This window comes from Poecilia reticulata, chromosome 10 (assembly GCF_904066995.2).
Source record: "Poecilia reticulata chromosome 10, P_reticulata-male-v2, whole genome shotgun sequence".
Taxonomy (NCBI): domain Eukaryota; kingdom Metazoa; phylum Chordata; class Actinopteri; order Cyprinodontiformes; family Poeciliidae; genus Poecilia; species Poecilia reticulata.
In genome coordinates, this window is record NC_088839.1 from 1,146,850 (window position 1) to 1,163,029 (window position 16,180).

Below are 16,180 nucleotides of genomic sequence, written 5' to 3' on the forward strand. Positions count from 1 at the left end.
GTAATTACCACGCATGAATTACCACTTTTTTGTATCAGTTGGTCACAAGGCAAGGCATTTATTAACATTTGTTTAACAGGAATGTTTGGTTCAGAGATTTGTTGATGGTCCCTAGTTGAAGTGAACCTCCGAGCGCTGAGGAGGGAGCTAGAGAACGGCTGGCCGAAATTAGCGTTCATAAATAGGATAAACCTTGAGCTAACCGCTGCTTGCTCGGCGGATATTGGATCTTCCAATATCCAACTCGAAAATAAATTCACTGCAGTCAGTAACACAATAAAACCACGGGGATAAAATTTTTTTTTGATCTGTGTGACCTGTAAAGATGGCACCGAGCGACTGCACCTAAACGCCCCACAACGTCTGACGCAGTGACGTTGGTTCCAAAGCTCTATTGGCCAATACCCCTCCTTGGGCTGCCACCTTATCGTGGTGGAGGGGTTTGACTGTCCCAATGATCCTAGGAGCTATGCTGTCTGGGGCTTTATGCCCCTGGTAGGGTCACCCAAGGCAGACAGGTCCTAGGTGAGGAACCAGACGAAGCGCAGCCTGAAGACCCCTATGATGAGTAATAACATTGGACTTGGTTTTCTCTCGCCCGGACGCGGGTCACCGGGGCCCCACTCTGGAGCCAGGCCTGGAGGTGGGACATGATGACGAGCGCCTGGTGGCCGGGCTTTTACCCACGGAGCCCGGCTGGGCTCAACCCAAAGAGGAGACGTGGGTCCCCTTTCCAATGGGTTCGCCACCTGTCAGAGGGGCCAAAGGGGTCGGGTGCAGTGTGTTACAGGCGGCAGCCGAGGGAGGGAACCCTGGCGGTCTGATCCTCGGCTGCAGAAGCTCTTGGGACGTGGAACGTCACCTCTCTGGTGGGGAAGGAACCGGAGCTAGTGTGCGAGGCTGAGAGGTTCTGGCTAGAAATAGTTGGCCTCACCTCAACACATGGCTCTGGTTCTGGAACCAGTCTCCTTGAGAGGGGCTGGACGTACTTCCACTCTGGAGTTTCACACGGAGAGAGGCGCCGGGCAGGAGTGGGCATACTTGTTGCCCTCTATTTCGGCACCTGCACGTTGGGGTTCACCCCGGTGAACGAGAGGGTAGCCTCCCTCCGCCTACGGGTGGGGGGACGGGTTCCGACTGTTGTCTGTACTTACGGGCCGAACAGCAGTTCAGATTACCCACCCTTCTTGGAGTCCTTAGAGGGGGTACTGGAGAGTGCCCCTCCTGGGAACTCCCTTGTTTTACTGGGAGACTTCAACGCTCACGTGGGCAATGACAGTGAGACCTGGAGAGGCATGGTTGGGAGGAACGGCCCCCCCGATCTGAACTCGAGTGGTGTTCTGTTGTTGGACTTCTGTGCTCGTCACGGATTGTCCATCACCAACACCATGTTCAAGCATAAGGGTGTCCATATGTGCACTTGGCACCAGGACACCCTAGGCCGCAGTTTGATGATCAATTTTGTCATTGTTTCATCGGATCTGTGGCTGTATGTCTTGGACACTCGGGTGAAGAGAGGTGCGGAGCTGTTCACTGACCACTACCTGGTGGTGAGTTGGCTCCGGTGGTGGGGGAGGAAGCCGGTCAGACCTGGCAGGCCCAAACGTGTAGTGAGGGTCTGCTGGGAACGTCTGGCGGAGTCCCCTGTGAGACGGAGCTTTAACTCCCATCTCCGGCAGAACTTTGAACACGTTCCGGAGCTGCGGCTGCAAGGTTAGGTTGTTGGTGCCTGTCGCGGCGGCAACCCTCGAACCCGTTGGTGGACACCTTCAGTGAGGGATGCTGTCAAGCTGAAGAAGGAGTCCTATCGGGCCTTTTTGGCCTGTGAGACTCCAGAAACAGCTGATGGGTACCGGCAGGCGAAGCGGCATGCGGCTCGGGTGGTCGCTGAGGCAAAAACTTGGGTGTGGGAGGAGATTGGACTGTGTCAGTCCAATCTCTGGAGACAAGGTCGCCAAGGTGGTCAAAAAGTTCTTCGGTGGCAGGGCCCCGGGGGTGGATGAGATCCGCCCGGAGTTCCTTAAGGCTCTGGATGTTGTAGGGTTGTGTTGGCCCACGCGACTCTGCAATATCGCATGGACATCGGGGGCAGTTCCCCTGGATTGGCAGGCTGGGGTGATGGTCCCCCTGTTTAAAAAGGGGGACCGGAGAGTGTGCTCCAATTACAGAGGGGTCACAATCTTAAGCCTCCCTAGTAAGGTCTATTCAGGGGTCCTGGAGAGGAGGGTCCGTCGGATAGTCGAACCTCGGATTCAGGAAGAGCAGAGTGGGTTTCGTCCTGGTCGTGGAACACTGGACCAGCTCTACACCCTCAGCAGGGTCCTGGAGGGTGCATGGGAGTTCGCCCAACCAGTCTACATGTGTTTTGTGGACTTGGAGAAGGCGTTCGACCGTGTCCCCACGGGGGCCTTGTGGGGGATTCTCCGCGAGTATGGGCTACCGGGCCCTTTGATACGGGTTGTCAGGTCCCTGTATGACCGGTGTCAGAGTCTGGTCCACATTGCCGGCAGTAAGTCGGGCTCGTTTCCGGTAAGAGTTGGACTCCGCCAAGGCTGCCCTTTGCCACCGATTCTGTTCATTACTTTCATGGACAGAATTTCTGACCAGCCGAGGTGTTGAGTGGATCCGTTTTGGTTGCCTTAGGATCGCATCTCTGCTTTTTGCGGATGATGTGGTCCTGTTGGCTTCATCAGATCGTGATCTGCAGCTCTCGCTGGAGCAGTTCGCTGCCGAGTGTGAAGCAGCCGGGATGAGGCTCAGTGCCTCCAAATCTGAGGCCATGGTCTTGAGCCGGAAAAGGGTAGAGTGCCTTCTCCGGGTCAGGGGGGTCGTCCTGCCTCAAGTGGAGGAGTTTAAGTATCTGGGGATCTTGTTCACGAATGAGGGAAGAAGGATTAGCATCTGCTGTGAAGCGGGCGCTGTACTGGTCCGTCGTGGCGAAGAGAGAGCTGAGCTAAAAAGTGAAGCTCTCAATTTACCGGTCCATCTACGTTCCCACCCTCATCTATGGTCATGAGCTTTGGGTCATGACCGAAAGAACGAGATCACGGGTACAAGCGGCCAAAATGGGTTTCCTCCGCAGGGTGGCTGGGCTCTCCCTTAGAGAGAGAAGCTCGGTCATCCGGGAGGGACTCAGAGTAGAGCCGCTGCTCCTCCACGTCGAGAGGAGCCAGTTGAGGCTCGGGCATCTAGTCAGGATGCCTCCTGGACGCCTCCCTGGTGAGGTGTTCCGGGCACGTCCCACTGGGAGGAGGGGAAGACCCAGGACACGCTGGAGGGACTGTCTCTCGGACCGGAGGAGCTGGAAGAAGTGGCTGGGGAAAAGGAAGTCTAGGCCTCCCTTCTGAAGCTGCTGCCCCCGCGACCCGACCCCGGATAAGCGGCAGAAAATTGATGGATGGATGGATGGATGGATGGATGGATGGATGGATGGATGGATGGATATTGGCCAATAGTAGAAGAGCTGGACATAGAAGGCAGCTCTCCTCATTAACATAACGATACAGGATTCAATGACAAAAGGAGGGTTTGTATAAGGAAAAGACCAAACAAAATATCTACTTTTCTTAACAAAAACGCATGTTTAGGGTAATTAAAAAAGAAAATATATACATTTCTTGACGGAAACTCGTGTGTAAGAACAAGGAAAAACCAAATATATATTTATGCTTTTATTTCTTATTACCTAAGTTTTGGTCCTTCATAAAATACAAGGCATTCACAGAAATGTCAGACTCTGGCAACTTTTTCAACAAACAAAACCTCCTCCACGCTGCACGGAGAGCCAGCTGCCACCTTGATGCCATTCTTCCGTGTCAGCGTAGAGAAAGCCCCAGCACCTGACGTCCACACCCGAACTAACAAACATTTCTTAAAACGTGACAAACTAACAAAAAAAATCACAACTAAGCAAACATAAACATACAGTGAAAAACAGTAGAAAAATAGCCAAAGGTAGAAAATATACAAACACTCTCTCGCTCTTCCACTCACCCTAACCCCAAGAAAACCAAACATAGACATGGATTTTAAAGCGTCATGTATTTGGCATCCCGATCCACACTCCATTCCAGTAGATGGCAGTAATGCACATCTAAACGTTGCTTGCCAACTGCCATAAAAAACAAGAAGAACAAGAACAAGAACAAGAAGAAAAAGATGGCTGACAGTATGGCCGTTGCGGCTGAACAGTCATCCGCCTCAGACACTGAACAATTAAGACTGTCTGACTTACTGGAGCGTGGTTGGAAGATACTTGAGGAACTGGACAGTTCAAACGAACCGTTTGGCCCCAACACCGTGCATCGCATTAAACGCGGCATTAACATGTTGGAAGACGCGTCCAGGATGGTCGCTCAGCTCGACCTGTTCAGCCGTAACGAAGAGGTGGAAGAAGTCGCCACTGCGGACCTGAAGTACCTGCTGCTGCCCGCCCTGCTGGGGGCCCTTCACATGAAGCAGAGCGGCCAGCACAGGCGGCTGGAGACGGTGCAGGCAGCTCGGGTTTACTTCCTGGATTTCTTAAAGACGTGTCATGGCTACAACATCTCCCAGTTTGAGCTGCCGAAGTCTTCAAATGAAAGCGGAGCTTCAGAGGAAACGTCGGAGGGCGTATTTTCCAAAGCCAAGGTAAAAACTACCCTGAGCTTTATATACATGTGTACTACTCATAATATAAATGCTAACATTCGCAAAAATCTTCGAGGTATGGTTTTGAGAAGTTTATTTCTCAAAACGCAAGGTTTTGATATAAAAATGAGATTTAAATTTAACATAGTTTTCGACCTTTAATTTTACACATCACCTTTTGTACGCGAATGTAATTTAGTTCTTTTAGTTGCAGATTCGCACATAAACCCGTATTGAAGCAGACAGAAGGCTGTGAAATCAACATTATTATTAATTATCAAATGTTCCTGAAAATATGCGTTTTAGATAATGAGGTGACAGTTTCCCCACAAATAAAAAGAAATTAAATTAAAATAAATATCAATTATTTGCACTTCTGTTAAATCCAAATGAAGTAATTGGTTAGTGGATCTAAAAACACCAGTTAATGCTGATCACATTTAGGACATAAATGAACTAAGAACATAGTGCTGGTCAGTTTTATTTCATGGTTTCAGCATACATAAATTAAAATATTTTAAATGGTTTAACATCTAAATTTAAGATTTTAAGCAGCTGGCAAGTTTACTTTTTAAAAGTTTAAGGAACAACCTTCATAGTTAGATATTTCGTTACCATAGCAACAAAACTGATGCTGTCAGCTTAATCTTTGAGTTTTAGCTGTTTATTCACACATGCATAAAGATGTATGTGTTCATACATCTTAGTAAACTACTATTGTAATTGACTGATCACCCTCCTCTCCCAGATTTCACTAAATCCAAACGCTGTTAGTGGTGCTGATGTTATTATCAGAATAAGGGGAAGAGTCCAATTAGACCAGGGTGGCCGCCACTGGGGGAAACCGTGGCTGATCTTTTTGTACGCCTTCTACAGATTGAGATCTGGACTCTGACTGCTATTTAGAACTGATCATTTTTCCACTTATGTGGACAGAACTGAGCCCAGATGTTATGGTCTCCAGGTTGTACTGTGGCTTTTGTGTAGGTTTGATCATGTGTAGTGTGATTTTTGGACTAGATATCCCAAGAAATGTGTCCCAAAGGTTTGACTTTGACTTCAACCAACCACAATACAACCTACCACAAAGTACCGGGAAATTATTATCTAAGCTTGGAAGTTGCAGTGGACAAGGCTCTGAAGATTTCACTGATGAAAGAATTGTCTGACATCCATCCATCCATTTTCTTCCGCTTATCCGGGGGTCGGGTCGCGGGGGCAGCAGCTTCATGGAATTTGCAAATAAGGGCAAAAAATGCCATCTTTTTCTATGGTGCTTGTGTTTCTGTGGTTCTCGTCTCGGTGTCAGAAATTGAGGACCCTGCTTTATTTCAAGACTGCAGCTGTGGAAATATAACTAAACTACCAGCATATTATCCAGTTTATTTGTCAACTGACCTGTTGCTTGATACTGTTGGACATAAATTCATGGACTTTGATTTACTTATGTGCCTGTGATCTCAGTCTTTTTCTGCAGGTCCATCAAATTTGGTTGCCATGGCAGCAAAGAGACAAGCGAAGATTGAACGGTATCGACAGAGAAAGGAACTGGAGACTAGACTGTCAGATGTTCACAAAGTAATGGAGAGTGGACAGGCCGATGACGAGGTCAGCAGAGAATTTTACCTTCTGAATGTCCAGAGATGGATCACTGTTTGTCTGGAGGAGATGGAGGCCATTGACCAGGAGGTGGAGATACTTAAAAACATGGATGTTCTGAAGCAGAGTCCTGCTAACCACCCAGCTCAGCCACCCAGAAATCCCATGAAACCCTTCATCCTCACTAGAAATGCTTTACAGGTGAGTTTGTGTGGTGATGGCAACAGATGAACTGGTTTGTAAGTCAGTTCATGTGAACTTTATGAAAAGTCGGCATTCTTAAAGTGCATCTTTCACTTAAACACATGTTGAAGCCTTTGTTTCGTAACGGGTCTGAAATTCACATTCTCATTGCATTAATGGTCAAAGTAAAAGGTACCAGTACCTCCTCCTCCAAGCCTACTCTGCTCCGCCCCTAATCAATCAATCAATCAATCAATCAATCAATCAATCAATCAATCAATCAATCAATCAAATTTTATTTGTATAGCACATTTCAGCAGCAAGGCATTTCAAATGCTTTACATAATTCAAATAAAAACGACATGTGACGGTAAAGAGAAAGAGATTTTGGAAAAGATTAAACAAAGAAAATGAGAGAGAAATAAAAAAACATTAATAAATAGAAAAACATCAAAGACATCAAAACCCCACACTCTAATCCTAATTTATCCATAAGCAAATCTAAACAGGTGGGTTTTAAGTTGAGATTTAAAGGCACCCAGTGTTTCAGCTGTTTTACAGTTTTCTGGAAGTTTGTTCCAAATTGACAACCATTAAGAAGCTAACAGACACTAGAGAGAAGAGCTAACATCGATACAGCATGTTTTAATGTTACAAACCTCAGTTTTTAGCAAGTAGCTCAACGTCTAAACTGGTGTTGTTGCCCATCTAAGGTGTAAAGATAAACTTTACACCTTAGATGTTTATCTTTGTGCGAATTCCAGTATGTCCAGTTTGTCTAACCCAGGGGTGTCAAACTCCAGTCCTGGAGGGCCGATGACCTGCAACGTTTAGATGTGCCTCTGCTGCACCACACCTGAATAGAATAATTAGGTCATTAGCAAGGCTCTGGAGAACTGATCTACACAAAGAGGATGTAATTAAGTCATTTCATTCCAGCGTTTTGTACCTGTGGCACATCTAAACACTGCAGGACAGAAACACTTGAGGACTGGAGTTTGACACTTGTGGTCTAACCCCTTTTCAAACATTCATTCCTGCCTTTTTGGAGGAAAAAAGCTCATCTTTGACAGCTGTTCCTTCTTGTTTTGGACATTGTGTTTTTTAACTTTTTTTTTTCCCAATATTTTTCATATTTTTGTTATGATGCATAACCATAGCAAAAGGGTGATTTACAACTGGGAGCAGCTGATTAAATTCAAATTTAATTCAAAAATACTTTATAAATCCCAAAGGGAAATGTAATGTTGTAACTCATTAATTTAGATTCTTCTAAGAGTTATTGAAGATGGAGAAAGCTGTTGGCAGGAAAAATGTCCTGCAGCAGTCTGTACTGCACTGAATCTGAAGAAGCCTCTGATTGAAGATCCTCTGGATTCCCAAGATAGTCTCGTGAAGAGGATGGTCAGGGTTGTCCATAATTTTCTTGATTCTATGAAGAATCCTTATTTGCATAATCATCTCCAGAGGTTCCACAGTCATCCCCCAAACAGAACCAGCCTGTTTCATCAGTTTGTTGAGCCTTTTTATGTCCCTGGCTCTGATGCTGCTGCCCTGATGGAGGACGGCAGAGGAGATGACCCTCTCAACAACAGACTGATGGCAGATATGCAACATCTTGGTGAAAATCTTGGAGGATCTTGGCTTCCTCAAGGAGTCCAGTCTGCTCTGTCCCTTCTTTAAACGGCTTCACTGTTGTGCCTCCAGTCCAGTCTGCTGACAAGGTGAACACTGAGGTATTTGTATTCCTCAACCACCTCCACCTCTTCTCCCATGATGGAAATAGGGTTCAATCTAACCCTGTTCCTCCTCAAATCAACAATCATCTCCTTTGTCTTGTTCACATTTAAGATGAGATCATTGTTTCCACACCACGAGACAAAGCGGTCCATCAGATTTCTATACTCGGGTTCTTGGCCATTTCTAATACAACTGACAACTGCAGAGTCATCTGAGCATTTCTGTAGATGACGGAAGTCAGACTTGTGCTGGAAGTTTGAAGTGTAGAGAGTGAAAAGGAATGGTGAGAGAACAGTCCCCTGTGGTGTTCCCGTGTTCTCCTTCAGTCTCTCAAACTGTGGTCTGTTTGTCACGATAACAAATTAATTGTCTCCAAAATTATTGCAATAAACAATAATGTTGTTTGAAGACCATTTTAAACTGATATAATGACATAATAATGCGAACACATCCTGTCAAAAATAAATACTTTATTTTCTAAAGAACACTAAAGACTGGAACTGGTCAAATAAACAAAACAACCAAAAACAAAAATAAAATGGACTCTCAGTCTCCATTAACAAAAACGCAACATAAAACCAAAGTGGGAAATAAACTACATTCAACCAAAAGAGTACAGATTATGAAGTCTGTATATAATATCGCCCCTCAATAATCATTAGATTTAGATAAAGATGGTCACATCCCACTACCTGATCCAGTTCACTCCTCCCTTACGCTAAGGAAATGAGGAAGGGAGGGTCAGTGGAAAGCACCGAAGTTGAGACTTTTTTCATCCAGTGTCACCAATAGAGAAAAAGGCAGGAAGAAACGATAAAGCCGATAAATTAAAATGTTGACTATTTTCAGTTATCATGCAATTAATTGATTTATTGCCTATTCCGACAGACCTAGTCATGGATCCAGTTGATTGTTGAGGCCTCCACCTGTGTCTTCGGAGTTTCTCACAGAGCAGATCAGGCTGAATTGTGTTAGATGGAGAAATCAAAGAACATTTTTGTTCTTTGATCGACCTTTTTGGGAGCAAAATGAATGTACGTAGCTGAATATAGACAACATCGGTAGCCTACAGGCTACTTGTTAAGCTTAAGGTGCTGTATTGATATTAGCTAGTCATCTTTTAGCTAAACTTTACCTTCATCCAGCAGCTTTACTCAACAGTCGTTTAGTTTTGGGGAAAAACTGTGAAGTTCTTTGCGTTTTGCTGGTTTGCTGCCAAGATTCTAACACAAACCTGCGTAGCTCCACACAGCAGCAGCAGCTCTCCTTCACTGCTGCACTGGTGTAAAGCTAGCGTTGTAGCGCTCATGTTGCGTTGAGAGGCGGCTCGGAAAAACGGGTTACCACATGTTAACAACGGATGAAGCAGTTTTAACTGCTGATAAAAGTGACAGAGGACACAGATATGGGAAGTGTGGAAGCCCCTACTGTATCAAACTGACTGAGGAATAACAGAGTTGGCCATTCTAAGGCAAAAACCCAGCGCATACAGTGTTCATGTTTTGTTTTTTGTTTTTTTTTCATCCATACGGCTTCCCGCACCCCCCCTGCAATGGCACGACGCCCGCCCTTGGGCGCGCGCCCCACAGTTTGGGAACCTCTGATGTAGCCTAACAGACAGAACCCCAACCAGTAAAACCGTAAACCAGGATAGAACTTAAAACCTTTACTGAGAACCAATTAGAACCAACCCCCCCATGTTTCTACTCCCTCCCTCTCCCCCTGCCAACTCTTAACGAAACCCAAACTATTAACCTAAACCCAACAATTTTCTCTCAAAACAACCCCCCCCTCTTTTCTCTCCCCTTCTCCTCCCCATCCCCTATTCTAACCCTTCACCAATCCTCAACTCTTAACCACACCGTCCTCCTTGCCTAACCCTAACATTCTCAACCCCCCTATTTCTTTCCCCCCCCCACTATCACCCCCCCTCTCCCATATTCTTAAACCATTTCTTAACTCTTAACCTAACCATACCCCTTTTCTGACATAACCCTAACCTTCTCATCCACACACGCAACCCCCCCCCTCCTCCCCCCCTCCTGTTACTAACACTTCCAAATTTCCTCCTCCTATGATTATGAACACCAACATAACAGAACACCACAAGCTCCATCTGGGCCCAGCTCAGACGAAGCAACTGCACCCACTGGAGTATGCTAGTCATATTCTATGCAGCACACTCAGCACATACAAATCAAGAGGTGGCGCCTTGGAGCACACCGCATACACCATACACCAGGGGTGTCAAACTCCAGTCCTCAAGTGTTTCTGTCCTGCAGTGTTTAGATGTGCCACAGGTACAAAACACTGGAATGAAATGACTTAATTACATCCTCTTTGTGTAGATCAGTTCTCCAGAGCCTTGCTAATGACCTAATTATTCTATTCAGGTGTGGTGCAGCAGAGGCACTTCTAAAAGTTGCAGGACACCGGCCCTCGAGGACTGGAGTTTGACACCCCTGCCAAACACCAACCAAAGATGGTCCCTGTTGCTCAAGGTGGTTCTTGATCTCGTGTGAGAGTGCATACCCTTTGAGGTGTCTAAATGCGGGCAGGGAACCAATCGTGGGCCCGCAGCCTCACAGAGTGAACCCACAAAACCTAACATTTATGGATAAAGATTGGTTAGCATCTCGTCTTTTATATGTTTTTAAGGCTGCTCTGGTGTAAAGGGAAACACTGTTTATAACATACAGATATAAATCGTGTTCTGGATTCAGGCAAAGTTGGCAGTTTGATCAACTCATCAGGAGTTGATCAAACTCCTGATGAGTATGGGTCATTTTCTAAGCTAGTTATTTCTAACTTTTGTAAATACATCCGTCTATAAGCCCCAATCAGGCGTGTTGCGTTCACAGACAAATGAGCTTGACTCGAACAAATAGAAGCCATGAATAAACTGGCAAAAACTACTTAGGAAAACAATTTCAGTCGTTGTGTTTAACACTCCAGTCCCACACTTCTGACATCTGACGTGGCGCCTCGAATGATTAATTTACGTCGCAAAGGGTTAATAGTCAGTCGTATATTCAGTGATGGCACTGATGTCATCTCCATGTGGTTGGGTTAGGGTCCAGTCATTTGCTTCAAAACGTCAACATTGGAAAAGCTGAAATAATACCACAGTTGAAGCCATAAATCCCGGAGGAGTTGAAAAGAAGGTGTCGTGGATGCAGAGGAGAGAGAGAAAGGAGGAAATTTAAACTATCTTTACCGTCCATCGGGGAACGTGAGATTGTTAGCTGACAACATGGATGAACTTAAAGAACTGATAAGGACTCGGCAAGAATATATATATGTATATATATGAAGCATTGTTCTTTTCCTTCACTGCCTCTGCTGTGTTATGGTGCTACTGCAGTGGATTTCAGCCCAATGTTTTCATGTCTTTTTTGTCCCATCTAATATTCATTTGGGTCCCTTTTGTTTTAAGCCTCCTCGCAGCAGTGCGCACTGCAGATAGCCATGTTGGTTTACATACTGTGATTGGCGAAATCTTACCTTCCCAGCCGGATGAATCTCACCCAAGGCTGATCATTTTTTCCTCAGCTCACCATGTCCAGACCAATTGCAGCCTTAGCAGCTGCACATAGACAAGTTTTAACCACATATAAGCAAACAAAACCTCCTTGAGCTCAGCAATCACATCACAGCCGTTGGACTCCGTTCACCTCCAGTTATGTCACACAAATCACACGTTTTTTCTAGAAGAGCTTTTTTGTTGAGTCAACACTTTAAATTATTCACTAGCAAATTGGAAACCAAATACAGATTCACAGTTTGACCCCAGGAAATATTTTTCTACCATTTAAAAGAACCTTGAATGTGTCTTTAACAGTTTCAGCTAGGTCTGTTCACTGTACATGCTGCTAGACGGATGAAAGGAAAATGACACTGGTTAATTCAGACAGGCTCACTCAGTGATCAGCTGCAGTACAGGTTGTCATTTTCAAAATATGCTAAGTCACTGTGCGATGGATTTCATTTCTCTTGTCCACAGGCTCAAGTACTCGGCGCTGGGTATCCTAGCCTCCCCACCATGACGGTGGATGACTGGTATGAGCAACACAGAAAACATGGAGTCCTGCCTGATCAGGGCATGCCGAGCAAAGTTACTGTGGAGGACAACACTGATGTGCAGGCGAGAGATGAAGAAAAAGAGAAAAAGGCTGAGAATGATGATGAAGATTCTTTGTTAAAAGCCAGAAACTGGGATGAGTGGAAAGATGATCACCGCCGAGGATATGGAAACCGCCAGAACATGGGCTAACCCTTTCTTAATGCACTCTTAATTTCATGTTTGTAATGTAAACAACAAAGTGGATGTTCCTCCTTAAAATTTAAATATAAGAATGTCTCAAAATTTGGAATGGCCCTTATGTTCTTTGATTTATCTTCTGTAGAAAGAGCTGTTTGAAGAAACTGAATCAGGACGAATAGTTTAAACATCCTCTCTGTTTTCTTCTTTCAAAGAAGCGCTGTGAAAATATTTCATTAATGCCATGGTTTTAAAGCTACATGATGGTTGTACAACTAAGCTTTTCCTTATTTTGTATCTTGTATAATTACAAGATACAAAAATCCTATGTTAGCCAAAGGATGCACGTATCTGCACCATAATGCATTTGTAATATAAAGGTTCTTGTTCTTGCCTAAAACTGATAAACTGATCCGTGTGATGTCACCAGACCTGAACATCTCAGAACGCAACGAACCACACAGGAGGTTGATGTAAATATCAATGCAGGTCAGCCTGTGTCCAGTTTGAGTTAAGAGGTAAACTTAAAAGATCAAGTATCTGCAGCGAGGCAAGTCAGAGCTGTGATTGGTCCGCTCTCTCGGCTTTAAATGCATAAACTATAAACTTGTCTTTTAGGAATAAATTTGCTCCGCCAGTGAAACGCTCATAGCAACAAAGACGCTTGTCATCTAAATTGCAAGCGTCTTTCTTAAAGTTTTTATAATTATTGTGATTATTATTATTATTATTAATCATTTTTCTAACTAAAACAAGCAACGGGCCTGGCGGAGGTGGGGAGTTGGGGGAGGACTAGGAAAGCATGGTGGCTGCCAGGCTCATAATAAACTGGGGGAAGGTGTTTGCCCCAGAGCAGAGGGTGCAGCACAGTGAATGCAGGCCACAAACCATCAGTCCAGATCTTCCCATCAGCCCATGTTGGTCAAAGATTGATAGGTCTACCTTGTATGCTATGTTTTGCACCTTTATAGTCCGTGGGCCAGAGGCCAAAATTTCACATTTTGGTCCATTTCAGGATTGCACAGTCTATCCATATTTTTTTTAAAAAGATGCATGTCTCTAGAATAACATTTTTGGTATGATAGCCCTTCCAAATGGTAGCCGAGTCATAGCTCATTAAGTTAACCCCTTTAGACAAATTCTGTTTTTTGAGATTGATGTATGTCTGGTTTAGGCTCATGATATGAGCATTTGTCAAAGGTATATAATATAGTGTTTGGTATCATCTTAAAGGGGGCACTCTTGGCTTTCATATGGGGGGATGGTGTTTTGGATTTTTACGGTATTACTCATGCCTAGTTAGTTATAAAAATGTTAATCAATAGTAGAAATGTACACTTGCATAAACTTTAGAATGCAGATTTTGAGTTTTTCATCCTGGGCTACCATTACGTAGCCTATGGCAACCACATATAAACATGACGGCGTGGGAGGAAACCACCTTCACTAAATGACACATTCTGAGGTAAAAAAAAAAAAAGGAATGAAAAAAGATATTTAGGCTACGATTGACAGCATAATTCAGATTATAGAACATTTCTGCCAATAAAATGATGACCTTAGACATATCGGTACCAATTTATTCTTGCTGATGTTGAACACAAATGAGTTCATTAAAAAATAAAATCACTAAGATGTACTTAGAAACCTTTCAGGTGGCATCGTTAACAGGTGTGACTGGGAGGTTAGGTTGCTGCAGGCTATTCAGTCTGATTGGGCCACAAGCTGAAGCTGAAGTTTGACGTTCAGATGCTAAGCAGTTAGAGGCTGACGTATTCTCCTCAACACTAGCTTAAAAAGACTTCTAGTTGACCTGCTTGGGACCAGGCCATCAGGCTCAAAAGCTTCAGACTCTTTAAACGAAGAGCTGGTTCGAGCAGCTTTACTGTGCTAGCTCGACGGCGACAAATACGGTTTGTCCTAGAAGTGGATCATAACGCTCTGAAGTGACTTGAAAGAATGAAAACCTCAAACAGAATAGCCAACTGCAGGGGTGTCCAAAGTCGGTCCTTGAGGCCACCTGTTCTGACTATCAGTGCTAGCTTATCAGATTTTCCTACCACAGCACGGATAGATAGCTAAGTCTATCTGTGTCAGTGCTATGTGTCCAAAACTCCTACCGTCATGTTTACAAACAGAAAACTACAGCGGGTTGTCCGTCCATCCGTCTGTCCATCCATCCATTTTCTTTATAGTCAGTGTTTTCAGCAAAGTGGAGCTGACTGTCCAGGAACGACCCAAGATATTTAATATTTGCCACAGTTTCAAAAGGTTGACCATAGAGAGAAACTGGAACCACTTTAAGGTCTTTTTTAGATCATTTAATTAGCTCTACATTCCTAAGATAATGAAAAATGAATAAGACTTTGCGGTATTCTGATTTAGTAATGTAATTATATTGTGTTACCACCCCCACACCACTAGAGGCAGTAGCAGGCCCGAAAAGATGCAACATTTCTGCCGGATTTTCACAAAATATCAGCCACGACAATGGACAGCGGAACCAACAAGTTCATATCATCTTTTTTGGATGACAGCAAGGTGTTTGAGCCACGCGATGCCTCCAACATTGTGCGAGTTGCAGCTAAATGCTACCGGTCAATGAGGAAAAGAGCAGATCCTCACACCCTCAGCATAAATATAGCCGTGGACAAGATCACTGATGCCTGTTGTTCTTGCAAGGCTGGGTAAGTCGGGCATTCATGGTTTAGAGGGTTTGAATGTGCCTAGGCCTGATACACGGTACTCGGTGCTAGCATGGCTAACATTACAGTTTAGTAAAAGCTAGCATGGCTAACACGATTACAGTTTAGTAAAAAGCCTTTTCAGGTGAAATAAAATCTTTAATGTATGTCAGATATGGTACACATTGCCTATTGATCTGTTCAGCTAACGTAAGGCTGTAACAGACAGGCTTCAGGATGTAGAAGTTGTATCGGTACTTCCATTATGCTGTACTTGGCTAAAAGGTTTTCATAATGGATGTATTTATTATTGACTTTATTTTTTTCATTCACTAAACACAAAGAAAGCAAAGCAATAATACTTACCCCAGCAGACACTTTGTTCTTATTGATCCTACGACGGTTGAGCTGCTAATGCAGTCGTGCACAAGCTTTGATTCAAGCAAGGCTTTCCGTTTCAGATTTTGGAAATCTGTGAATTTTAGTTCCACAAACACGATCAGGATACCTGACATCACCTGTACAGAAACCCCACTGACAGTGGAGAACCATTCTTTATCGAGTCCTGACGCAAAAACTTAATGCAGGTCTGCTAGTCCACAATGTTAAGCATAGATTACATGATTATTATTAATTGAATTGAACATGATTGTATATAATTACAAGGATGAAGTGAAATATATTTAAGTGCAAGACATGATTTATTTGAATAGAAGAAGTCTTTTATTTTGAAGAATGCTTAAGTATCTGGTTCTGTTTCGTCACTATCTTGCTTTGTTGATATTTTGGTTGTCTTGGTTACGAACAGCTGTCGCCGTTTTCTCTCTTCAATAAAGAACTGAACAGAAAGGTTCAGTAAAAGACATACAGCCTCCGTTTTGTTTGAAGAAGCTTCACTCCGTAATACACGATGTACATTAGCATGAGTTAGTGAGATGGTCAGGCATGTGGTAGCTGCGCTGTGACGTCAAATGGGTATTAGCCAATGAAAGGCGGACCCTGTGGTAAGGTCAATTGTCCGGAGACTAAGAGACAATCAATACTTGGAATAGCAGGAAAAAGTAGGTAAATTATGGTGAAACCA

At 44.2% G+C, this 16,180-nt stretch overlaps 1 protein-coding gene across 1 annotated transcript; it reads left to right on the forward strand.

Annotated features, from left to right (window-relative positions):
• The first annotated feature begins 4,118 nt into the window (after positions 1–4,118).
• igbp1 (immunoglobulin (CD79A) binding protein 1) lies at positions 4,119–15,961 on the forward strand. Its single transcript, XM_008419879.3, has 3 exons — positions 4,119–4,629; positions 6,094–6,429; positions 12,155–15,961. The coding sequence occupies exons 1-3, from the start codon at positions 4,159–4,161 to the stop codon at positions 12,422–12,424; spliced, it is 1,077 nt and encodes a 358-aa protein (XP_008418101.2). The 5' UTR covers positions 4,119–4,158; the 3' UTR covers positions 12,425–15,961.
• Positions 15,962–16,180: the final 219 nt, after the last annotated feature.

What these genes read in the sequence shown, in the direction of transcription:
- igbp1 (XM_008419879.3), top strand. Translation starts at nt 4,159, where the DNA reads ATGGCTGACAGTATGGCCGTTGCGGCTGAACAGTCATCCGCCTCAGAC. An exon ending in GCGTATTTTCCAAAGCCAAG is followed by an intron (nt 4,630 to 6,093) that starts GTAAAAACTACC and finishes CTGTGATCTCAG; the next exon opens with TCTTTTTCTGCAGGTCCATC. An exon ending in TCACTAGAAATGCTTTACAG is followed by an intron (nt 6,430 to 12,154) that starts GTGAGTTTGTGT and finishes TCTTGTCCACAG; the next exon opens with GCTCAAGTACTCGGCGCTGG.